This window comes from Lytechinus variegatus, chromosome 19 (genome assembly GCF_018143015.1).
Source record: "Lytechinus variegatus isolate NC3 chromosome 19, Lvar_3.0, whole genome shotgun sequence".
NCBI lineage: Eukaryota > Metazoa > Echinodermata > Echinoidea > Temnopleuroida > Toxopneustidae > Lytechinus > Lytechinus variegatus.
In genome coordinates, this window is record NC_054758.1 from 13,633,102 (window position 1) to 13,659,191 (window position 26,090).

General features: G+C 35.8%; 1 protein-coding gene across 1 annotated transcript; it reads left to right on the forward strand.

Annotated features, from left to right (window-relative positions):
* Positions 1-301: 301 nt before the first annotated feature.
* Positions 302-25,638, forward strand: LOC121405802 (transaldolase-like). Its single transcript, XM_041596758.1, has 9 exons — positions 302-467; positions 16,225-16,348; positions 17,132-17,239; positions 18,220-18,351; positions 19,204-19,264; positions 19,867-19,981; positions 20,286-20,415; positions 21,654-21,721; positions 23,441-25,638. The coding sequence occupies exons 1-9, from the start codon at positions 377-379 to the stop codon at positions 23,605-23,607; spliced, it is 996 nt and encodes a 331-aa protein (XP_041452692.1). The 5' UTR covers positions 302-376; the 3' UTR covers positions 23,608-25,638.
* Positions 25,639-26,090: the final 452 nt, after the last annotated feature.

A 26,090-nucleotide genomic window follows, 5' to 3' on the forward strand; every position in this document is an offset into this window, starting at 1 on the left:
TACAGCTCGTCCTATTAAAAACTCTCAGTGGCTCGAATTATTTAAGCCCATATGTGAATGAAGTAGGAAAAAATATATAAATACTTTTCGATTCAAGTTTCAAAATGTTCTGATAATATCGAATTTATCTTGCCATCTTCCATGACAATTTTCAGTAATTGTAAGACACTAGGACTAGCTTGATCGTTTGACTATTCTATTTATGTCGACCTTACTAGAGCTTACGGCGAATAAAATTTTAATTTCTTCTGAAAGGGAGTTGGCCGCATCGACGAGTTCCTTTCCGCTCGAGAGCTCTCGGTCTCTTCCTCTAGCTCTCTCGCGCTCGCATGCTTGGTTTGGTATAAATAGCAGTGATCGGTTCAACAACATCATTATGTCAGAGGAAAAGCGAAGGAAAATGGCGAATTCACTTGATCATCTTAAACAGTTTACCACTGTTGTCTGCGATACCGGCAATTTTGAAGGTAAGTTTTTGTATTTAGCCCATTCTTTATACGAATACGATATCCATCCATCCCGGGCTGGGGCTTCTCCGCGAAAAGGCACCGCCAATCCACCGGCGCGGCCAGAACACTGCGACAGACACTGAGACAGGTTTTGAGTTGGACAAACGTCAAATTTTGACGTAAATCAGGAAATTCATGTGATTTAAGAAACCATAGCACTTTGAGCTGAGTTTGAGAACACATAAAACCAAGGCTTATTTTTTACTTTAATAGACCAACAACAATACAAAAGTGTCAAAACATGTATTGTTTTGTCAAAAAACAGTTTTGTGAAATTTTGTAAAAAATAGATTGTTTTTATTAAAAAAAGCAGATTATTTAGGCCTAGATCATTAGACCTAGGCCCTACCTATATCTTGTACGGTAACCTTTCATTTTGATTTTTGAAGCTTATTATTACTTGCTCTAACATTACACTGTAAGACTAAGAGTATGTTTTATTAATGTTGATCTTGAATATGCAAATAATGCATATTAAATGAGTTGAAATTTGCATACACATGTAGGCCTAGCCTAGTAATTTTCCACCTTGGAAATATTTTGAAGATTTTTACAATACAGTGATAGATGTACTGATGTGTAACTTATTAGAACTAGAGTCTATGTATGTCATGACCATTAATTTTAAACTTATATATGGGATGCTCTACATTTTAAAAGTATGTTTTCTTTTTCCATTAACCTTGAATATGCAAATTAAAACACATTTAATTCATATGTGCAATTTGCATATTTTTTTGTCAAACTTTATTAAAGATTTTCTCAGTGATGAGTTGACATGGATTTGTCCTTTGCACGTTTTGGTTTTTTTACATACAAATTACAAAATAGATCTAGTGAACACTTGAAAGCAGGGGCAAAAATCTCTCCCAAAAGGTAGGGGGGACAAGGGGCTGAAAAATTTGACAAGCACAAAAAAAAGGTTATCACCCAAAATTTAAGGTTAATTCGAAGAAAATAAATTTGACAAGCAAAAAAAAAAGGTTACCATTCATCCCAAAAGTAGGGTCATCTCGTCCTAAAATACATGTTTCATATCGATTTTGAATGATAAATTCTTACCATCATAAAAGACCACAAATATTAGGGGGGACATTTGATATTGTGTCCCCCCTACTATTTTGAGTAGGGGGGACACGTCCCCCCTGGGATTTTCCGGCCATGCTTGAAAGTAACTTCATCATATTCATAATTCAATTATGTTGTAGAAACTCTGATGCAGTGTTTCCACAGCTCCAAAATAAATTTCCCGAAATTGGATTCCAAATTTCCTGAAATTCATGAATATTTACTGGAATTTTCAAGTTTGATTTTTAACGAAAATTGAGTGTAAATTTGTTCCAGGTGGTAAAAATCAAGGAATTTAGCATTTTTTTGTCCCCGCCCTCTTTAAAAATAGGAACAATATTACGAAATGCGAGCGCGGAGCGCGAGCGAAAAATTTTGAGCTATGTATGGAGGTTAAAATCATGTAAATATAACATGAATATTAATAGTTGCTATATTTAATTGTTGTTTCATTGTAATTTTCGAATTTCCTGGAATTTCCTGGAATTTTTTCATTTCCCAGAAATTACCTGGAAAACGTCTGGATTTCCCGGAATTCGGGTAATTTCCTTCAAAGTGGAAACACTGCTCTGATGTTTAAAATGCAAATCACATGCATGAATTGATGTGTGCCTTTGATGTCGCAATAAAATTAAGGTGCGAAATATATGCTGCTGTGTCACACTCTTTTTTGAGATGTGTATGTGAATGGGTGGGAATTTACGTGTAACATTTGAGCAATTATTTGAGGTGATCCAGGTCATTTTTTTTTGCCCCCCCCCCCCCCTACCCTCTGTTCTGGATCATCCTTGTACACTTGTTAAGCAGGAAACAAAAGAAAATGGGCAGGGGGGGCGGGGGGTCAGGAGATTTCTCCATTGTATTTCAGTTGATTCTTTCAGTGACATCAACATTGACAAACAGCAAAATAAATATATAGATCAAGAGACGCAGTAGAATCATAGTACAAAGAATTCATTTAACGGTAAGTCGGTATGAATATTAAGTAAGTAAATAATATTCATAATTAACTGGTACATTGATAATCCCTACTGAAAGAAAAAAAATGGGAAAGACAGCCACATCCGCCCAACACTGTCTAAACTTAAATCAATCCTTGACTTTGACATCAGCCCCCACACACTGGTGGATCAAGGGGGGGGGCAAAGCTGGCCCATGCCCCCCCTTTTAGAGGCACAATTAAAATTTGTAATGTCAAAATGCCGTTAAAGCACCAGGGGCACATTTCTGTTATAATGGCATTTTCACATCAAATTTCCTTCTTTTTTTTCCTGGTGCCAGGGATTAAAATATATTTGGAAAGTTGAAAAGATCTGTATAATATCTAGATCTTATGTTTTATAACAGGGCAAGTCCATGAAAAGGTCACCCTAGAAGGCAAAATTTCATCTTTAATTTAAGAAGTTATCTTTGGTGGGGGTAAGAAAGCCCAAATGTTGAATTTTAAAATTTCATTAAGAAAAATTTGATAATATGCATATTTATGCTAATTTTGGGCACCTAATTTGCATAATTGGTAAAATGGGCATTTCAAGATTGCTCTTTAATAATAGTGGTTTATTTACTTTTTTCTTTTGTTTCTATGAACTGATTTGTTATAAATACTTAATGAAGACAATCGAAGCAAAAAAATTGTGAAAATGGAGAAAAGGAAAAACAAATAAAAGCAATAGAAATACATATTCATGAAACCATGAAAAACAAGAAAAAAATTGTTGAAATGGCTAATTTCCTTTTCAATCATATCAAATATGTCTGAGAACATTAAAAAATATAAAACATTTCATTATTTCCATTATCAAATTATTTCAAGTTTTAGAATTATGGGGCAAATTGTGTTTGTTCTCTATGGGGACAAAATGTCCCATACGTAACATGTTATTATAAATTTGTTAAATTAGAGGGTTTTGGCTTATGACATGAACCTTGCCTTAAAGTGATTGGTTAACATTGGTTTGACTTTTAAAAAATCTGAGCTAGAAGGTCACACTTGTCACCTGTGTCAGTGATGTGTTACAAAAATGAAGCCCAGAAAAAATTGCTTTCGAAAATAATTATTTAGTGCTTCAAAAATTGAAATATAAAGTGACCGGAAACACATTCCTAATTTCATCCCATACACTTACGTGTATTATTTAGGCGTCTATAAGACACCTATTTACAAAATCAGGGTTTGCCTTGTAGTTTTAGCTTTTCATTCTCAATAATGGTTGTTTTCATGGTTTATTAGTTCTAATACATGCACTTGTTTCACCTTGGTTTGACATTTTTTTTAATCGGCTGCTCACAAAGTTAAACAATACCTTTAAGGCCACCGCACACCTTACGACCAGACTGGTCTGTGACTGGCTTGTGACTGAGTGAGAGGATAGGAATTGCAAGGTACATGTAGTCATAAGCCTCGACATTGCGCACCTTGCGATCCGTCTACCATTTTGTCTGCGACTCATGCATGCGCTTTTTGCTTTCTGCCATAGCCAGCCGGCCGGTTTTGATATTTGGGTGTAATTGATCTCTTTTTTTTTAGGGCATCATGGCCAGCTACATGTGTAGGGGCATCGATGGCCATAGATTAATTTAAGCCCTGGCTCTGTACACACTCATAACAACAACAAATATTTTCTGCTACAGTGAGCAGGCCTACATGTACACGTAGTATAAAGACCATCATTCTCCAGGCACTGACAAGGGGGGGTCAGTCATTCTTTATTTGTGTGCTTTATACAATGTGTCTCACTCTCGTTGTAAACAAATACTTACCAGGCAGAAGCTCCCATTTTATACCAATTTACATACATGTACATGCACATCATGTTGTCTCTCCCTTTAAATCTTAACATGCCACGTTAATTTGTAATGAAAAATCATAGAATCTCTTTCCAATCTTAAAGAAAATACAGAAAACTCATGAATGCTGCATTATGAATATCAATGACTCAAATTTATCCACCTGTAGATGCAATACAAGAAGCATTGCTGTTTTCCAAGGACTACTGTACTGTACTGCCATCATTAGAGCTCTAGAAAAAGAATGATTACGATTGTAGAGATAATATGTACAATTGCACGAAAACTTGTCCGTGGCATGTGCCTCTTATATTGCTCACCCCCCCTCCTCCCCCAGTACTAATCAAAAACATACTGTGTCTCTGTACCACAGAATGTGCCACGCCCACTTTCAACATAAAATGGTAGTGCACAGTACATGTTTTGTGCAATTACATGTACTGTTCATTGTAAGAGTTTCAGGTCTAATCACTGCATCTATTATAATGGAAGCTTTAATTACTGTACTGCATATGTGATGTACAGTGTAGTTCAGTTCAGATCAGACTTTTACACTGCAAAGCGATGCTAAATTGCTAACCATTTCCTTTTTAAAGTTGGGTTGTTTTGCTGCACTTTTGTAGGTGACTGGCGAATTACAATTTCCAATTTGCCAGTCTACATGTATCTAACACTCAGTGGCCTTCATTCTACAACTGGCTTTTGTATTATTCATGCCTTGTTGCTTTTCCACAAAAAGCTGCTGAATCGAAAGGTCCTTTTCTGTGATCATTTCCTGTAAAACCAGAAACTGTATCAGAAGCTTGTGTTTAAATTGACAAGGAAGTCCCTATATATTACTGTGCTTATGTGCGCATAATTTGGAGAAAAAGTGCACTTTGCCTCAATTTTTAAATTGATCTATTTTTTGCAATCATAAACAAGTGAAAATTAGGACTACCCGGTACTGGAATTCTCTTCCTAATTTTTCTAAAAATCGTCAATGTGGAAGCAATTTGTAATGATACTCCACACCATGTTTCTACGATCTTTGACAATTTGTCAGTTATTTTATCCAAACTGTACATTTTCACAGACCCAATTTTTCAATAAAAAAATAAACAAATAGGCATTTATTTCATAGAATCAATGGTCAAGAATAGACTCCAAACCCTCATGCATGTACATGTAATAAAGGGCAGCCACAGTCCATGCAAAAGTATTCTAGTCTTCTTGATCAGGCTCTACACATAATTTGCAACATGGGAAAAACAAAGGATGTACTTGGCAACAATGAATGTCCGCATGATATAAACCCTTGATCAAAGGTGAAAGAACCAATACCACCGGTAAAATGCAAAGTCATTGATTGCCTATTCATCCACTCACCATATGCATGAAGCTTTGTTTAGTCTAATACCATTCCGTCCATAAATATCTTGTCTAATAGTCCCACAACCATTTGGTCCAATCATCACTTTATCTAATATTCTATGACCATTTCATCCCATAGCCAGTGGTCCATTACCTGTTTTATTTTCATTCATTTCGCCCAATCAACACTTAAAGTCGAGTTAATAGACCAAATGGTACATGTATAGGGGAAGGCGGGGTAAGTTGAGCATAGGGGCAAGTTGAGCCACCAGCCCCAGGCCAATAATGAATGAGTCAGACATTGTGGTGGTGTCATGTATTGATGACCCATAGCATAACCCCTAACCCCACCACATTGTTTTCAACTTTGAAACAAAAAGTAGTTTTTTAGAGGGAAAAATATGAATTTCAGCCAAAAAAGTAAAAAAGGGTGTGAAATAGATAAGTGCTTTATAAACACACACGTCTTTAAATATAATAAAGACATGATAACAACATTATTAGTCCAGGTATGGATCTTCATTCTTGTCATAGTCTTTTATATGATGGATGCATAATAAATGTGTGGATACAAAATTATCACACTAAGTTCGGACTGGGGTAAGTTGAGCCAAACAGCATGGGGCAAGTTGAACCATGATAATTCCTATGGTAATGTATCTTAAAAAACAAACAAACCATAAAAATCGATTGAAATGCTGGCTGAAAGGAGCAAATTTACATGACTGCTCTTTTCCTTTTAAAGGATGTTAGTATTTATAGAGAATTAGCAAGTGAAAAGACTATAAACAAAAAATTGACATGCTGGTTCTCCCCTCATACATTTTGTACATAGTTTTTGTGGCTCAACTTACCCCAGAAGGTGGCTCAAACTTACCCCATATATGGGGCAAGTTGAGCCATTTGACATCGTTTTTTTCAAAGGTCACGATGAATTTCAGTGTGGGGATAGAAAGTTATATATAGGTGGAAAATATTTCAGAAGAATTAAATTTCAAGGCAAGGTACTTATTTCGACAAGATTATTAATCATATCAATTCTAACATGCAAAAATAAAAAACTGTCACAACTTACCCCGCCTTCCCCTACATATCAGTTGTATAGACTGTTTATTAGATGAAAATGGTGAGTGGATGAAATTGAAAATGAGACCATGTGGATAGTGGATGAACTGATGTTAGACCAAATGATAGAAGACGAGTTGGTAATGGGAAGAATCGGCAACATACACCAATTGAAAACAAACCATGCCACCTGTCTTTGCACAAGCATACATGTATCGCTTTACAGCACAAAAATGAATTTTTCATGAGTGGGCATCGTCAGTGAATGCCTCACTACATCTTGCTGCTATCTGAAGGTAGTCTGTAGGCACAGGCCCTTGTAAGTGTGGCAATTTGCCTGTGCACTGCAACCAATAGATAATGCACCATCCTGTGAACCCACCAAATTCAATGTGTATTATCGTATGCACTAACTTCTTGAGAGAAAAGGGTATGCTTTTATACATGTAAATGTCTTTTGTTAATAATCATACACTATCTTTGTATCCTCTGGAAAGGGCTAAAAGGGTCAATCCATGTCAAATCAACAAATGCTTGTCACCCGACCCCCTTCGATTTTCTTTAAACTCGCACCAAATGTTCCCCCAAGTGTCTGACGGAAAAATCTGAAATATTTTTCCCCAAGGTCAAACGGTTGCTAAGATACGGCCTCCCTTAGCAACCAATGCGTGGCCAAACAACCAAGTTTTAAAAAAATTTGCTATTTTTGATCGACTGCTGCAACCAAGTTTGATGAGGTAGAGTGCTTATTTTCTGGAAATTGGAAGAACTTTTTAGTCTTAACATGCACAGTATATTATGGCACGGATCTGACCAGCCGTTATTGCGCACAAAGTCGCCGAAAATGGTGTTAAGCATCCAAGTCAGTGATTTCGGGTGCATGTTTGGAAGCTCATAACTTCCAAATTCAATTAGCTTCTAGCCCAATATCATGCATATTTGAAGACTATCACTTGCTCAACAGACCTACAAAAAATTGGCCCAAACGTGCGCGTCGATTTCTTGTAGGGCGCCCTCAAAGTTGGATTTTTTCTAAAAGTTGCCAAGTTCAAGGTCACGGATCACCCCTCGTCCCATCGAGGAACAACACCAATTTCTGTATACTGATAGACAATTACCTATATTTTCATGGGATACTTAAAATTTTTTGTGACCGAAATGTTTAATAGCTCGTTTACGCATTCGAAAATGGTCGTAAACACCCCAAAACCAATGCAAAACGATACATACAGGTTTATCAGCACACTTCACATTGCAATAAATCAGAAATTAAAAGCCAACAAACACTGGTATTGTCTGTAATGGTAGTCTGTAATTAGTACTAAAAGGATATGCATCACAAATAGTTTGACTTATTGGCAATGACCTTGAAAAATACAACTGAAAATCATTATAAACAATAAATCAGGTCAATTTTCCGTGATTATAGGGCACTAAACTGTATTTACACGTACTTTCACTTGTGTGTCATTTCAAAACAAATGATGATTTTAAGCTGATAATTGCAAATCCTGTTCCTTTCAGGTTGTATTTTAATATCCAAATAATACATAAAGTCACATCTTTATCTTTTGACCTTGACATTGATCTAAAAATAGCTGTATATGCCTTGAAATTAGCATATTCACAACACCCGTGAGTTTTACAACACATTTCAGAATTGATTTTCTCACAGACTAAAAGCCTGATCATGTTGATATTTGCAGTACTGGTAGTCCATAATGAGTACTTGGATGATCTTTTATTAATTCATTCTTTTTCACAACACAATGACCTTGAAAAAATGGCTGAAATTCACCCAAAATCTTTAATCCGCCAATATCCCACCATTAAAGGTTGTTTACACCGACTTTCACTTATGTGTCATTTCAACACAAATGATGATTTTAGGCTGATAATTGCAAATCTTGTTCCTTTTAGGTTGTATTTTAATATCCAAATGATACATAAAGTCACATCTTTATCTTTTGACCTTGACATTGATCTAAAAATAGCTGTATATGCCTTAAAATTAGCATATTTACAACACCCGTGAGTTTTACAACACATTTCAGAATTGATTTTCTCGCAGACTAAAAGCCTGATCATGTTGATATTTGCAGTATTGGTAGTCCATAATGAGTACTTGGATGATCTAATATTAATTAATTTTTTTTACAACACAATGACCTTGAAAAGATGGCTGAAATTCACCCAAAATCTTTAATCTGCCAATATCCCACCATTAAAGGTTGTTTACACCGACTTTCACTTATGTGTCATTTCAACACAAATGATGATTTCAAGCTGATAATTGCAAATCTTGTTCCTTTCAGGTTGTATTTTAATATCCAAATAATACATAAAGTCACATCTTTATCTTTTGACCTTGACATTGATCTAAAAATATAGCTGAAAATGCCTTAAAATTAGCATATTCACAAACCCGTGAGTTTTACAACACATTTCAGAATTGATTTTCTCACAGACTAAAAGCCTGTGACTGATGTGACTTTATGTATTATTTGGATATTAAAATACAACCTCAAAGGAATAAGATTTGCAATTATCAGCTTAAAATCATCATTATTTTGTGTTGAAATGACACATAAGTGAAAGTTGGTGTAAACAACCTTTAACGATGGGATATTGGTGGATTAAAGATTTTGGGTGAATTTCAGCCATCTTTTCAAGGTCATTGTGTTGTAAAAAAAAATTAATTAATATTAGATCATCCAAGTACTCATTATGGACTACCAATACTGCAAATATCAGCATGATCAGGCTTTTAGTCTGCGAGAAAATCAATTCTGAAATGTGTTGTAAATTAGGTGTTGTAAATATGCTAATTTTAAGGCATATACAGCTATTTTTAGATCAATGTCAAGGTCAAAAGATAAAGATGTGACTTTATGTATCATTTGGATATTAAAATACAACCTAAAAGGAACAAGATTTGCAATTATCAGCCTAAAATCATCATTTGTGTTGAAATGACACATAAGTGAAAGTCGGTGTAAACAACCTTTTATGATGGGATATTGGCGGATTAAAGATTTTGGGTGAATTTCAGCCATTTTTTCAAGGTCATTGTGGTGTGAAAAAGAATTAATTAATATTAGATCATCCAAGTACTCATTATGGACTACCAGTACTGCAAATATCAACATGATCAGGCTTTTAGTCTGTGAGAAAATCAATTCTGAAATGTGTTGTAAAACTCACGGGTGTTGTGAATATGCTAATTTTAAGGCATTTTCAGCTATTTTTAGATCAATGTCAAGGTCAAAAGATAAAGATGTGACTTTATGTATTATTTGGATATTAAAATACAACCTGAAAGGAACAGGATTTGCAATTATCAGCTTAAAATCATCATTTGTTTTGAAATGACACACAAGTGAAAGTACGTGTAAATACAGTTTAGTGCCCTATAATCACGGAAAATTGACCTGATTTATTGTTTATAATGATTTTCAGTTGTATTTTTCAAGGTCATTGCCAATAAGTCAAACTATTTGTGATGCATATCCTTTTAGTACTAATTACAGACTACCATTACAGACAATACCAGTGTTCGTTGGCTTTTAATTTCTGATTTATTGCAATGTGAAGTGTGCTGATAAACCTGTATGTATCGTTTTGCATTGGTTTTGGGGTGTTTACGACCATTTTCGAATGCGTAAACGAGCTATTAAACATTTCGGTCACAAAAAATTTTAAGTATCCCATGAAAATATAGGTAATTGTCTATCGGTATACAGAAATTGGTGCTGTTCCTCGATGGGACGAGGGGTGATCCGTGACCTTGAACTTGGCAACTTTTAGAAAAAATCCAACTTTGAGGGCGCCCTACAAGAAATCGACGCGCACGTTTGGGCCAATTTTTTGTAGGTCTGTTGAGCAAGTGATAGTCTTCAAATATGCATGATATTGGGCTAGAAGCTAATTGAATTTGGAAGTTATGAGCTTCCAAACATGCACCCGAAATCACTGACTTGGATGCTTAACACCATTTTCGGCGACCTCGTGCGCAATAACGGCTGGTCAGATCCGTGCCGTAATATACTGTGCATGTTAAGACTAAAAAGTTCTTCCAATTTCCAGAAAATAAGCACTCTACCTCATCAAACTTGGTTGCAGCAGTCGATCAAAAATAGCAAATTTTTTTAAAACTTGGTTGTTTGGCCACGCATTGGTTGCTAAGGGAGGCCGTATCTTAGCAACCGTTTGACCTTGGGGCAAATATTTCAGATTTTTCCGTCAGACATTTGGGGGAACATTTGGTGCGAGTTTAAAGAAAATCGAAGGGGGTCGGGTGACAAATTGTCTGAAAATTGGTTGATTTGACGTGGATTGACCCAAAATTAAAAAATATGACAGATGTATTGTAATGAAGTCTGAACTTGTACAGTCAGACATGTATTCAGATCTCTGTAAGCGACAAAATCTGATGGGAATTATAAGAGATCGGGAGTCTATAAAATCCAAAACAGATCACGAGACATGCATGAGTTTGTGTGAACATGCTACATGTATCAAGCAACCTTGCAGATTATGTAGATTATTGTAGACCCTAGTCTACAAATGTCGACCCACCCCGGGGGGGCCACTTCCATTCACAAGTGGATACCATGCGCGACCATGGGGTCTCGAAAAGCACCCTAAACACGTAATTTCCATATTCTGAAAATGCACCCCTTAACAAGTATTGGCGTGTGAAACCCTACCCCAAACAAAACGATATACTCTTGGCAAATATTCCCTGATATGAACCCCTAAACAAGTACAGGAATGTTTTATTGTTACGGGTCCTTCGGTCGTCGGCTTAACCTTAACTGGTTTATAGTACGACCCCATCTTCTACACCTCGCGCAAATCAGACTCTAAACACAAAGTGTTGGGGCAAAAAGGATATCCTTTATAAAACATTTGAATTTTATTTTATCATCCCCGCAAATTCGACCCTAAACACGTAATTTTCCTAGCGAAATAGATATACCCTTTTTTCATTATTTTTGTGTTTTTGACACCCTTATCACGTTACGTACGTAACGTGCCCTATCGTGAAAAAGACATCCTTTTTACGTGTTTTTTTGGTCGCGCATGGTATCCACTCGTCAATGTAAGTGGCCCCTCCGGGAGACCCACATCTGCAGTGTGTGTACCTCAGCTGATTCAACGAGTCTGCATAGCAGACTATGTCTACTGAGGCTGCAGAAGTGGATGAATGAACACATCTGAATAGGAGAGGAATGACTTGAGAAGCAGGTTGAAAGTCAAATTATGTAAATGGATGGCAACAGAAAATCAAGAATGTAAATAAAGATGAAAGCTTGATCTGTAAAATAACTAAATTAAGGAAACCAAATGTCAAAACTAGAATTTAATTCGTCATGCGGACGAATTAGGTGGTCTGTCTTTATTCTCGGCATCATGATTACTATTACCATATTCATGCATATCAATATGATCTTCATGGTGACAACGGAATGCTCATTATGGATGGAATACTTGTGAAAGACGGGAGATGATAAAGCACTGCAAAAGGGTCTCATTGATGTATGACAATACATGTGATATGAAAAAAGTAATTATAATCTGTTTTATCTTGGTAAATTTTAACTTTTGTACCTTTAAATTATCATAAAGGATCATGTATTAGGTGGTAAAAAGAAAAAAAATGGGAAAAAAATCATCTTGTTCACCCCAGGACTCGAACCTCCGCCCTCGAGAAAGCAAGTCAAATGCGTTATCCATTGAGCCACGATATTCCCCATAGAGATTACACGTAAGCAATTTTGAGAATTACAATTCCAATTTTGCAAGTGAAATACGGGCATGATCCCGGCATCTGATCAAAAAATGAAGGGCACATTCCGATAGCCCAGAATCTCAGCTACAACATGTTAAAAGCTCAGGGAAAGCTGACAAGAGACAATGGAGATATGGCTCACGAAATAGAGGAATGTCGAATCCAGTTTTGACAAAAAGAAAATTCCCATAGACATTACACACAAAATAAGGAAAAATGACATGCCTCTTTTCATCGCTGTTTTACGCAATGATGCGTATCTCAAAACGAAAATTTATGTTAACTTAGGAGAAAGAGTACATTCTAAACTACAACATATCCAAATCTGGGCGAAAAACAATATTTAAGAAGTTACAACCAAATTTGCATAAATTTGATGACGTCATTTTTGAAAAAATTGAAATTTTTAGTTTAGGCGCCATTTTGATGACGTCATGATATAATTTAGGGACATTGATGACATGAAATCAAATCTACAACTCATACTCTATCGATATATGAAAAAAAAATTGGGGGTCAATGGACTATTTAAAGAGCTACAGTGAATTTTCAATAGGCATGTTTTTGCCCATATATGGCCTATAGTGAGAGCTCGCGCGCACACGTGCTGCAAACTTTAACGGGTGTTAATTTCGTTACTATTGGTCATAGAGAGCTAAATTGGGTATCAAATTGCTCAGAATTTCATTAGCAATGGAATGATATTAAAAAAACGGTGTTTCTGCGTTGCGTTCAGGCGTTACGCGCGGAAACGAACGCGCATACGTGCGCGCGCGCAAATTTTTGAAATGCTTAAAATGACCTAAAACGTATCCAAAAAATTTTATAGGCCATTTGGACGATTTTTTTACCTTTGACGCGCGCGTACGCGCGCGTCATGACCTTTACATGACCTTTGATGACATTGACAGTTGACCCTTGACCTGAAGTTAATGTCATGTAAATATTGTTAATTTTTGATAATTGATAATGAAGATATGATCAAATGAAGAATTTTACAAAATGGCGCGTAGATGACGTCATCATGACCAGATGACCTTGAAAAGCTTAGTATGCCGTCTCTATGATAGATTCTATATATGACAGAAAAATCAGCTAAATTGATTCAGCCAATTCGGAGAAAAGTTGGCGACAAACATAGGTGATAAGAATAAATAAAGAAAGAAATAAAGAAAATTCTGACGAAATCAATAGGTGATCTGTCTTAGACAGACCACCTAATAACAGTCCTACAATATGAAACAGAATATTGAGTACATGTACAATGTAGGTATTGGGGAGTGGGTGGAATGCCTTTTGATTAAGGCTTGCATTCTTCCTTCAATCTAAATAAAGTGCCAGCCTGCCCGCTTGCCTGCAGTCATTTCAAACAGCCGCTAATTAATGACTGCACTCTTCTCTATGTATGCTAGAATACTGTATAGACGCCTTAGACGGACTTGAGATGCTGGGTGACAGTGGGTGTCTCCTGGCCTACATGTTTGCTCAATATCAAGATTCTACATTTTGTAGCCTGATCAGCCCATTAATAAATCTTGTGAAAATAATTTTTTAAAAACTTTATTATAAAAGGATTTGAATAAAAAAAGAGAAAAATCCAACAAGCATGACAGTGAAAATTTCATCAAAATTAGATGTATTAAGAAAGTTATGACATTTTGTAGTTTCGCTTACTTTCATAAAAGAGTTAAATAATATTGCACATCCTGGTCAGCATGCAAATGAGGAAACTGATGACATCATCCACACACTATTTCTTTTTTATTTAACTACTTAAACTATGAAATATTCTATTTTCTCATTGTCAAGTGAAGCAACAATTAATTCCTCCCTGAACATGCAGAATTAGCACTGTTTAAGAATGTATGGTTCAGTCAAGTTGGTCCTCATTGTAAAATCTGTAAAAAAAAAATAAATGTATAATTCAAGCAGTAAAAACAAAAGAAATAGTGAGGGGCATCATCAACTGTTTCTTTTGTACTGTATGTCACTGAGTTTTGCATATCACTGTTTTCTGAAAAATAAGTGAAAATTTAAAATGTTATATTAAACTTTCTTATTTTACATCCGATTTTGATGAAATTTTCAGCATTATGCTAGTTTGATATTTCTCTATTCAAATCAACATTTTTCTGGGGTGGACTTGGCCTTTAATACACATGTATTATAAAAGTGGGGGAATCACCATAAATTGTGGAGCATACACTAGTGTACACACACACTTTGGTCTCTTTAAAATAAGCATTCAATTACTATGCAATCCTATTATAAAAGGAATTCTAATTACCCAAAATATGTTTGAAGATTTCTCTATAAAGGATAATAATCGTGGGATGAATCCCGGAACATGTTTTGCTAGTATTGTGTCTCCATTGATTGTTTCGTGCTGATCCGGGGCCCGTCTTACAAAGAGTCGCAATTGATCAGGGGAGTGTTTCATGTAAGGACATGTCGGACATTTTATCCAACAAGTCCTGTTTCGTATAGATTCAAGGAAAGTTGTCAGATCTGACAATGTATCAGACAAGAATGTTGATGGAACGCTCCCCCGATCAACCACCACTATGAAAAGCCAGCAGCAATGCCATTATCCAAAATGCATTTTTGCTTGAACCATTTTCTAGGTATGGTGTACGGTCGTACGACTTCCATATAGTTGAGATTGATTGATTCATCAATTTCAACTCTTTGTGAGTCAGGGCAAAAAAAAATCCCATGATGATTGAAAAGCAACGGCTGCATAAAGTACATGTAATAATAAGATTATAATATGCGGAGATAGTAACGGAATGTGCAAGTCATGCTACATGTACCGGCAGGCCTAATGCCCTACACCATATAGTGAGTGTGATGATATGGTCTTGTGTACTTAATATGTGTACCTGCATTTATGTATGCACATGAATCTTGCATTTCATAATACCCATTCAGAGTCAGTTTAAAGGGTAGGATCACCCTGACTCGGGGAGGGGGAGAAATTACACAGATGCTGGGGGCGATTTACTTGTAGCCCCTGAAATAACTGAGAGTGCCCTGGTATTACAAAAAAAAGGTGCACTAGAAGTCTGGAAACCCCCCATTCGTCGCAAGGTTAAAGTTTCATATTCAATGTTGCCAAAGTAGCCCCCTTTGATTAAGTAAAATTATTTTTTGCCTGCCCTGACTTCAAAATGGTTTATAGATGAATCAAAATGACAAATATGTGCACTTGTTATTTTAATAATTTTTTGTCAAATTCCATTAAAAGGGGATTCAGGAATGTCATCTCTAAAAACGGGAGGTTTCATTGAACCAGCTAATGCTTTGTGAACGTAGTGAATTTTGAGATTTGGCCAGTGTTCATAAAAGGTTGAAAGGTTTTGTTGTGGCGGGTTTTTTTCAAAGACATTTGCTTGTTGCATAGAAATTTTGAACATGATCTTGCGAATCTATAGTATTTGCAAACAGTTTTATATAGCGTTTGAAGTTTTCTTTTCATTTGCCAATGATTGCGACTAAATGACCGCGTGGTTCATTTACATGTATGATATTTGTCATTCCCAGGTGCCAACCCCCATCCCCTTCCCCTTCTACAATCAAACCAATAGGATTTTATAAAGAAGAATGATATAAACAGCTATTCTTTTTTCTTCTTGTATCATTTGATAGCAATTGACGCGTACAAGCCAACAGATGCGACCACGAATCCATCGCTGATCTTACAAGCTGCACAGATGCCAGCATATGATGACCTCGTTAATGGCGTAGTGGCTAGTGCAAAAGCAAGCGCATCGTAAGTACTGAATTTAGGGAAGAGAACTTTATAAGGGCCCGAATAAAAAATTAACAAATGTGGTTTTTAAAACCATCAGTTGAACCCATAGTTAATGCAGATTTCCTGTAAAAATTACGCCTAATTACCGCTTATGTTAAAAATGTCTAATTTTGTTGAATGCTTTTGTTACAGTGTGCCAAAGTGACGCCTGTTGCTGAGGTTATCCACCCTACTTTATTCATGAGTCCATTGTTTTGAATTAATGAGTCCACTCTTCAAATATTCAATTTATGAGTCATGTGTGAGCAGCTTTCCTACATATCATATGGGAGAAAAATCAATGAAACGTCATTTTCTCAGAAAGTTGAAAATATTTGAGTGTACCTTCAGTATATTTATATATATCATTTCACACCCATTTCTAAAAAGAAAATAAAAATAAGTCATCACAAACCATTAAAAGATTTGAATTTATGCATTTTATGTCACATAACAAATGGGCAGCTGCACGTCACAAATCCAAAACTTCAAATTCTAATAATTTTTGATGGATTGTCCTCAAACCTTGACAAATATTTTTATCATTTCTTCTGCTATTTTTACAACAAACTTTTCTTAAGGGTGAACTTCCCCTTTAAAGTAGCACTCCTGTCATGCACACACTCTCATACATGTACTTTTCTGTGAAGATTGCCTTGTGGAGAACAGTTTTGTTGTTAATGTTGTTGATATTATTATAATAATATGTTTCTCTTAACGTTTGCCTGTGTTCTAATGATTGAATATCGTGTTCTAATGCAGGTCTGTGGATGAGCAGGTGGCAACAGCCATGGATAAAATCATGATCACTTTTGGAAAGAAGATTCTGGAAATCGTTCCTGGGAGAGTTTCCACAGAGGTAGATGCCAGGTACGATATGTTGCTTTTGACATTAATTAGTTAGATTAATTTTTTGTTTCCATCTGCATCATTGTGATGAATGGGAATTTTCCAGGGTTGCCATTTAGTTTCCAGGGCATTTTAACATTTCGGGGCTAAATTTCCACCAGCCCCTACATGTATGTAATTTTTTCCCTGTTCCAGAATCAGTCAATTTATTTTCCGATGCCGGGGCGGCACTGTCAACATCAAATCTTAACCAAACGTTAAGTTTTGGAAATGTCATCATAACTTAGAGAGTATGTGGGCCTAGTTCATGAAACTTGGACATAATGGTTATTACTGAACATCCTGCTAGAGTTTGATGTCACATGACTCAGGTCAATTAACTTACACCATGTTGGGGGAATCAATATCAAAATCTTGACCAAAGATTATGATTTTGGCTGTGTTTCTTCTCCGATCATTTTCAAATTTGTCATGAAATGTGAAATGAAGATATGAAAATAAGGGTAATCAAGTATCACTGATCGTCTTGCACGAGTCTTTGGTCACACAATCAAGGTCAAATGTCATTTAGGGTCAATGAACATAGTATTTCGTCATCATATGAATGGTGTCATTTCCAAAGTCAGCACTGCTGCTATATTGAATAGCATAATGCTGACGAGACTGTCAGAAGAACTCCACTTGTTTTTTCATTAAATTTATATTGCTCCTTGTTTAAACCTTTGTTTTTATTGACTGGCATAATTAATTTGCAGATGTACAAACCCTGATAGTACTTTGATCAACAAGGTGGGTCTTGACTTTAGACTAGCACAAATTCAACTTGTTCATCTGAGAGGGACCTTCTGTGCATAAGTCTGAACCCAGCTAGGGACTGTACACGTAGGCTGCATATTCAAACCTTTTGCTTTGAGTGACACATTTGCACAGCAAACCAGGGGAGAAATGAACTGGCACTTGATCTCTCTCTCTCTCTCTCTCAATTCTCTGTTGCTTTTCAGGCTTTCCTTTGACAAGGATGCACAGATTGCCAAGGCCCGAAGCCTCATCCAGCTCTACGAAGCCGAGGGAGTCAGTAAGGAACGTATTCTCATCAAGCTGAGCTCGACGTGGGAAGGGATCAAAGCTGCCGAGTAAGCTCGTAGTTTTATTTTCGTTATTAATCTTCTCTGAACATCATAGGGTTTAATAACTATACAAATTAAGCACATCAAGGGGATTAATTAGAATAACATGCACTAGATGCCTTATGAGTTAATTCTGTCACACTCACTGCATACCTAAGGGTGTTTGGACTTTTTGAGGGATATTAGAGTGAGTAGTTCTAATGTCCAAGCAAAATGATGTGTATTGTACGTTTTACAAGATAATGATATGGATTCTCAATATTTATGAACTAATCCTCATTCAATCAGTGGTCAAAACGAAACCTTTACTCATCGATAGTGGTTGCATTCTGTTTTGATTCATTCCACATGGGCTAATCTTTGCTTTTTATGTGGACAAACCATTTGATTTGAGTTAAAATTGCTCCTTTTGTCTAATTGCCAATAAGCTCATTCACTGTTTCATTCGAGAACTTGAAGTATAACAACTTCTTGCAGACAAAATGAATATTTTCTTTTATTATTTACATTTTTATTTCTCAAGAGATCAGATAAAAAAAGACAATGAATAACAATGTGTATTTGAAAAAAACAATTGTTCATCAAACAAATTTAAGAAAATGGCCGAAAAGGAAGATATCTTGTGATAGGCCAAACTGTAATAAAAGGAACTTAAGACATAAAAAAAATACAATAAAATCACAATTAAAAATGGTCAACCAAATTACTGTTAAACCCAGTGGCCCATATTCTGAAGTCTGGTTTAACTTAACCCTATCTAGGTCGGGGGGGGGGGGGCAGTACAGATTGGCAACTAGGTAATAAAATCCATATACCTTTATAATTTACATTTTGTATTTTCTTGATACTTATCCACAGAGTACTAGAGAAAGAGTATGGAATTCACTGTAATCTGACTCTTCTCTTCTCTATGGCTCAGGTAAGTTATTAAAAATGCTTAACCCTATCTAGGAAGGGGGGCTCAGAGGCGCCCCCTCAACATTTTGTGCAATATTTAGCAGGGATACTTCAAAAAGGATAGGAAACCTGATTACTACGCAATGTTCTAAATCATTGTACGAATACCTATGTTCAAATCTGTGACTATTGTATGATCCTTATTAGAATAAAAGCGAATTTAATATCTAGTCGTAATGACGCCATGGCAATCGTGCAATTGGTTATGTTTTGGAATGAATTTGGCCTTTACTCCAAAGTGTTAGTATTCTTTCAGTTGATATTAACCTCAAATTAAAAAATCCTTTTCATTCATATTTTCAGAAAATGAGCATCGTCGTAAGGTGTGCAGTGGCCTTAGTACATCCCTGTTTAAAAAATACTAACATTTGTGAATCTTACAGGCTGTAGCCTTAGCAGAGCCTGGGGTGACATTGATATCACCGTTTGTTAGCTGTACAGTCTATACTAGACTGGTAAAAGCTCTCCCCCCCAAAAAAAAAAAAAAAAACATTCAGCATTGCCAACTCAACATCAATCTGGCTGTCACATTAGTAATATTGGTAAATCTTTAATCTTTTACAGGCTGTTGCATGTGCAGAGGCTGGGGTAACCTTGATATCGCCGTTTGTAGGCCGTATATTCGACTGGTTCGTGAAAAACACTGATAAAAAGAGCTACGAACCAGCAGAAGATCCAGGTGAATATTAAAGTCACTACTAATGAATTGGGGAGGGGAGAGGGAGGATTATTTTGATAGGGGGGCAGGATGATGTAATGTGAGGGGGGCTGACAATCTAAAGGTGTCTCTATAGTTATTTAATTTATCAATTAATAATGGAGGGTGGTGCTGGATGTTGGTAGTGTGGGTTATCTTTAATCAATTTTGACAAGCTAAATTTCACTTTAAAGCATGTTTAGGTGTTATTTTTTTCAAGCTCAATTAAGAAAATCTCAAAATTAATATGGCCGACTTATCAATTGTCACTGCCATTGTCGTTCAGGTGTCCAGAGCGTGACGAGGATCTACAACTACTACAAGAAGTACGACTACAAGACAGTAGTCATGGGTGCTTCCTTTAGGAACACAGGACAGATTAAAGAGCTTGCAGGCATCGACTTGCTGACTATCAGGTTAGATGGCATTATGTAGTTTAATATGTCCATCATTTGCAAAGGTTTAAGACCACCTGAAAATTTGTTTGTATGCCACATGTACAGTTGAGGCCAAAAGTTTACATACACCCATGGAATTCAACGAAATTTGTTCGCTTGCCAAACATTGTAAAATTTACTATATCTTCAGAAATACAAATACCGTTCTACCATGACAAATTTGGTGTCAAATGAAAGAGCGTATTAAACTCTTTCACATGATTGGGATGCTGTTGGGATTAAAGTATATTTCAGGTGAAATTTTCTTTGAAGAAAAAAAAGTTAAATTCGTGCCAAATTTATTGTATTGTTTTTTTTTTTTTTATTATTATTTATTGTATTGTTTGTTTTTTATTTTCAAACATTGTTTTATAGAAATATATAAATGTGAAATCTATGATTTATATTACATTTATCATGATATGTCACCACTGAACAAAAAAGTGTAATCTGAAATGTTTGTGTTAAGGAGTAACTAGCACAAATATGAAATTTCTTTGTCAAGTTTTTATTTTAAATTTGTCTAAAATATGAAGATTTTTTTTTGGGGGGGGGGAATGATTCCTGAATATTTTTCTCCTGATGACAAAGCATTGTGGTTAAGGGCCATGACATACTCATTTATTTGATATCAAAGTCGTCATGATAACACAAATATTTTATAACATACAGTTATATATTTCATAAGATACAGATAAATTTTATGATGTTTGACAAGTGTCAACTTTTCTTTGAATTTCTTGAGTGTATGTAAATTTCAAATAGTTGTAATAATTTCATTAAAAACTGGCCTATGCATTATTTGTTAGATTTGATTCCTTGTTTGATTTGAATGGTGACAGAAATTTGTTTAAAGATATTGACCAATAGCTTGACTACATGTAATCTTTTTGTTTTGAAAAACATTTTAAAGTATAAATACTTCAGAAAACAAAAGGATAAGTCCAGCTATTTTTCATTAAATACACAACGATTGTTTTTCTTTTCTGTCTTCTGTTTTGTAGCCCAAGCTGTTGGATGAACTGAATAAGTAAATTTAGTAAATCTTTGTTAAAGGTCAAGTCCACCTCAGAAAAATGTTGATTTGAATCAATAGAGAAAAATCAGACAAGCACAATGCTGAAAATTTCATCAAAATCGGATGTAAAAGTTTTTTTGGGGGGTGGACTTGTCCTTTAAGTCACAACGATTGTTTTTCTTCCTTCTCTATCTTGTAGCCCCAAGCTGCTGGATGAACTGTCTAAATCAACTGAAGCAGTTCCACGCAAACTAGATCCTGAGACGGGTAGGTATAGACCAGTTCGTAGTTACTTCATGGACAATTTTGTTCAAATGACGTTTCATTTCTTTCATTATGATAGGCAGATTTCAAAGCAAGATATTACGTAAGCTTGCCTTACATAGCAGGATGAAGAAATCGAATAGACCAGTTGACGAGAATAGCACACCAATGAACACTTTATGTAGGTAATTGTTGCATTCCTACTTTGAATGCATATCATAGCAAGTTGCACAATGTACTTGGCAAACTGTGAAATACCAGTTGTTCGTGGACGCATTGTTGTTTTTTGTGGATGTGAATGAAAACCACTATTCAAAAGAATATAAGAATAATCAAGACATCGAAGTTGGTGCTTATCTCATTAGATTTTAAACCACCATGTCACTTTAGTACAAATGACCTTCCACTGATCATGCGTAGAATCTTTTGATCATGCGCAGAAAGGAACTACGAACTGGCTTATTGGTAGTTATCCCTAATAAGAATGATAATAATAACGGCATATTTAAGTAGGGTAGCCACTTCAGTTCCAGAAACTGTTCTCCCAGTGGGCCCTGCTATTATGATTACCCCGGCTAAGCTAGGCTACCTTAATCGGGCGCTCGAGCATTCAAGGAATTTCTTCCTGCCAGGTACCCATTCACCTCACCTGGGTCGAGTGCAGAAATCAGCGCAATGTGGATCAATTTCTTGCCGAAGGAAATAACGCCTTGGCTGGGATTCGAACTCACGACCCTCTGTTTTAAAGTCTGGAGACCAATCCACTGGGCCACAACGCTCCAGTCTCGTGAAATTAGTCACTGCCAATATCCATAGTCCTACCAAATACGGGTTGTGAGGGCTTTTGTCTAGCCTGCATAGCAGAACGAAACTATAGGCACCGCTTTTCCAAATCCTTACCAAAGTTTAAGTTTTGGAAATGTCATAACTTAGAAAGTACAGTATATGGGCCTAGTTCATGAAACTTGGACATAATGGTTATCAGGTATTCCTGAACATCCTGTCTGAGTTTCAGGTCACATGACCAAGGGTCAGTGAACATAGTATTTTATCATCATATGAATGGTGTTTTTTGTGAACGATTATTCTATAGTCATTTCCAAAGTCAGCACTGCTGCTATATTGAATAGCGTAATGCGGGCGAGACTGCCAGAGGCACTCCACTTTTTCATTATTCCATGCCAAGGCATGCTATTAAAAAACGCTGAAATTCCTCAAAAGTATATTCAGGGTTACCAACCCATCAGGAAAATCATGGAAAATTACTTTACTTTTCTGCAGTCAGAGAAAAATCAGGGAATTTGATTTTAAAAATACAAGCATGGTATTCAGTCAGACTCTTATATTTGTTGCATATCAAAACAACATCCATTAAATGACTGGTTATGGTGGCTATAGTGGACAGTGCTATGGCGAGTAGGGAGGCCATTACATGACTGTGTATAAATAGTACTAATTAGTTTTACATTATTGTTTTTCTACTGAAAAGTGAAAATACAATTATAATTCACTGCAACAACTTAGAAACTTAGAAACTGGGAACAGATTTAAATGATTATCAGGGAATTTTTACATTTCAGCAGGGAAATTTGGGAAAAATCAGGTGATTTTGTTTTCTTGAAAAGCTGGGAACTCTGATGTTACGTCATCACCTCGGTACTCTATTTCATTGCATGCATCAAACCAACACTCTCCACCTTTTCCTTTCATTTGCTTTTGCAGCTAAAGGCAGTAGCGAGGCGAAGATTACCTTGAACGAGGCCGCTTTCCGCTTCATGCACAACGAGGATCAGATGGCCGTGGAGAAGCTGTCCGATGGGATCCGAAAGTTTGGAGTCGATGCCGGCAAGTTGGAGGACTTGCTTCGAGAGAAGCTTAAGCTGTCCTAAACATTGTTGCCATAGCGACAGAATTGTATCGTCTCCAGGGCGAACAGGGGTAGTGAAGCATTTTGCACGGGAAATATGTGCACAAACTGTAGAGATTTGCTACTGAAAAGTTGGGAGTTTTAGTGAAAGAGAAAGAGTGAAAGAGAAGGGGGTGGGGAGGGGAAGGAGGAGGTGGGGGCTTAGGAGACTTAACACCATTTCTTCTTCATCATGTTTTCAATCCACACTATACATCGATTTAGTGCCCTTGAGAATATGATGTGAAAATTATCATTTAGGGTTATTAGATGAAGATATTGTGAATTTCTCCATAGTGAGTAAAAAACAAAATTGATGATTTGTGACCATGCACCACGAAACCCAAAAAAGGCCGCCAGAAATGAAATTATAGTAAAATAGCCCTTCTGATGGAGGAGACTCTAAGCTTTATAATGATATATAGCTCTTAACAATGATTGGTCCTAACCCTTCTCAAGTAAGAGGAGAATGTTAACTACACTGGAACACTCCTTTTGAGAAAAGGGGGTTAAAAATTACTTGTCTATTGAAGAGAGCTTATTCTTCCACTATTGTGTGTTGTAGACAAAAGGAAGATTAAAAATTCATAGAATTTTGATAGAAGGGATTAACAGTTCACACACTTATTAGGTACATCCTGTCCATTAGTTTGAACAAGTATCATTGTTAGAACTTATCCTGTTTGAAATTTATAGGAGTTCAAACAGAGATGAATATCAAGGCTTTTGTGAACACAAAATATGATAACATTTAACTCAAAAAGACAAAAATACGCACTTTAGGTTTGATTGGTACATTCCTTTTTGTACAGTAAATAGGCCTGGGAGAGTATACTCTTTTAGAAAACACAAAAATTTGAACATTCTGACCAAAACACTCTTCATTGGCTCCAATTACAAATCACTCAGTGCGACTTGTTGGTTTTATGGTGCTAGGTTACATTTAACTAAAAGATCCTAATTTGGTGCTTTTCGTATCATTTGTCAAGACGAATATATAATTGATTTAAAAGGGGGCAGGGGGTTCGCATTGAAGCATGACATAGTACTGTTATTGATCATTATTTCTTAATTTCAATATTTTATCAGATTGTATGTGGTTAACAATCAATCAAGAAAATTGAGGAATCAAGTTTCAATATTATTCAATGTTAAGTACGTTTCTGCTTGAGTAATGTATCTCTCCCATTCCTGATGACCTCTCAAATATGAAAATCATGGGGACATAGTTTGGAGATCATTCTCTGTAGGAAAAATACAAACTTTTTGTTGTCAATTTTGTAAAGTGATTGTTATATTAAAGATTAGATTACCTTAAACTTGAACTTTTTAAGGAAAAAAAATCAGGCGAAAAACATTCCCCGAACCACACCGTGTCAACTCAGCGTAGGGTCTTGTGATATGTGGTACTTTTCTGTTGATACTCCGAAGAAGAAAAAGACATTTGTAAGCAACATAGATTATGGAATATATATTTTGGTATTAGAGGTGTATATTTTATTTTGCATGTAGAATATAATTCATTTTCTAATTGTACTTTCTGTCAAACAGACTTCCTAAGGTTACTTATGTTAGAATTTTTTCAGATAAAATTGTAGAAAGATTGTTTCAATTATGAAATAATAAAACATAGCAATATACATTAAGATATCCTTGAAACACGTAAACACAAAATTTGTATCTGTCTGCTAAAATCTAATTCAAGTAAACATTGACTAATAGTCAATTTCATTTTCTACCAATGACATCAGATGTTCATGTGCCCAATGTGTGAAATTATTATTTTTTTTGCATTTGTAATTTTCTTACCGGTATGTGAGTCTGGTAATTAAAAAAAATCAATACATTCTTCAGAGAAGAATGCTTTGTACTATTGTAGTTTGGAAACTTGTAAAACTTAAACATTTTTGAAATGATAAAAATTATGTAATGGGGATATAGTATTCGAAGGTTACTTTACCCAATGTATGTTGTATGCAAAGACTCAATAAAGTATTATGTACTATTCATATAATTATATGTCTGTGCTGAATTTGAATTTTGTCTGAAACGTTTTGATGTACAGTTGTAAAGTTAAATATGCGGTGCATCCCAGAAAAAAAGAAAACAAGGCTTCTCAGCTTTAAAAAAAATACACTAATGTATGATATCCATATACACCGTGCTAGATTAAAGGGGAATCCAGCCTTGGCCATAAAATGTTGTGTGGGGAAGGAGAAAAATAAATGAAACAGAGTGGTAAAAATTTGAAAGAAATCGGACAAGCAATAAGAAAGTTATAGCTGCTTAAAAATTGGGATCACTAATAGTATGTAGATTCCAAATTGGCAACTGGGTAAGTAAATTATGACAAGGGGCAAGGACAACTTTCCCATAGGCCATGTACTTTATTATCAGGGATTTGTGGTTTTCTCCTAAGTACCCACTCCCCTGGGGCAGTAATCTAAATATAACCCAGGTAGTATA

What these genes read in the sequence shown, in the direction of transcription:
- LOC121405802 (XM_041596758.1), top strand. Translation starts at nt 377, where the DNA reads ATGTCAGAGGAAAAGCGAAGGAAAATGGCGAATTCACTTGATCATCTT. An exon ending in TCCACAGAGGTAGATGCCAG is followed by an intron (nt 17,240 to 18,219) that starts GTACGATATGTT and finishes GTTGCTTTTCAG; the next exon opens with GCTTTCCTTTGACAAGGATG. An exon ending in CGAACCAGCAGAAGATCCAG is followed by an intron (nt 19,982 to 20,285) that starts GTGAATATTAAA and finishes ATTGTCGTTCAG; the next exon opens with GTGTCCAGAGCGTGACGAGG.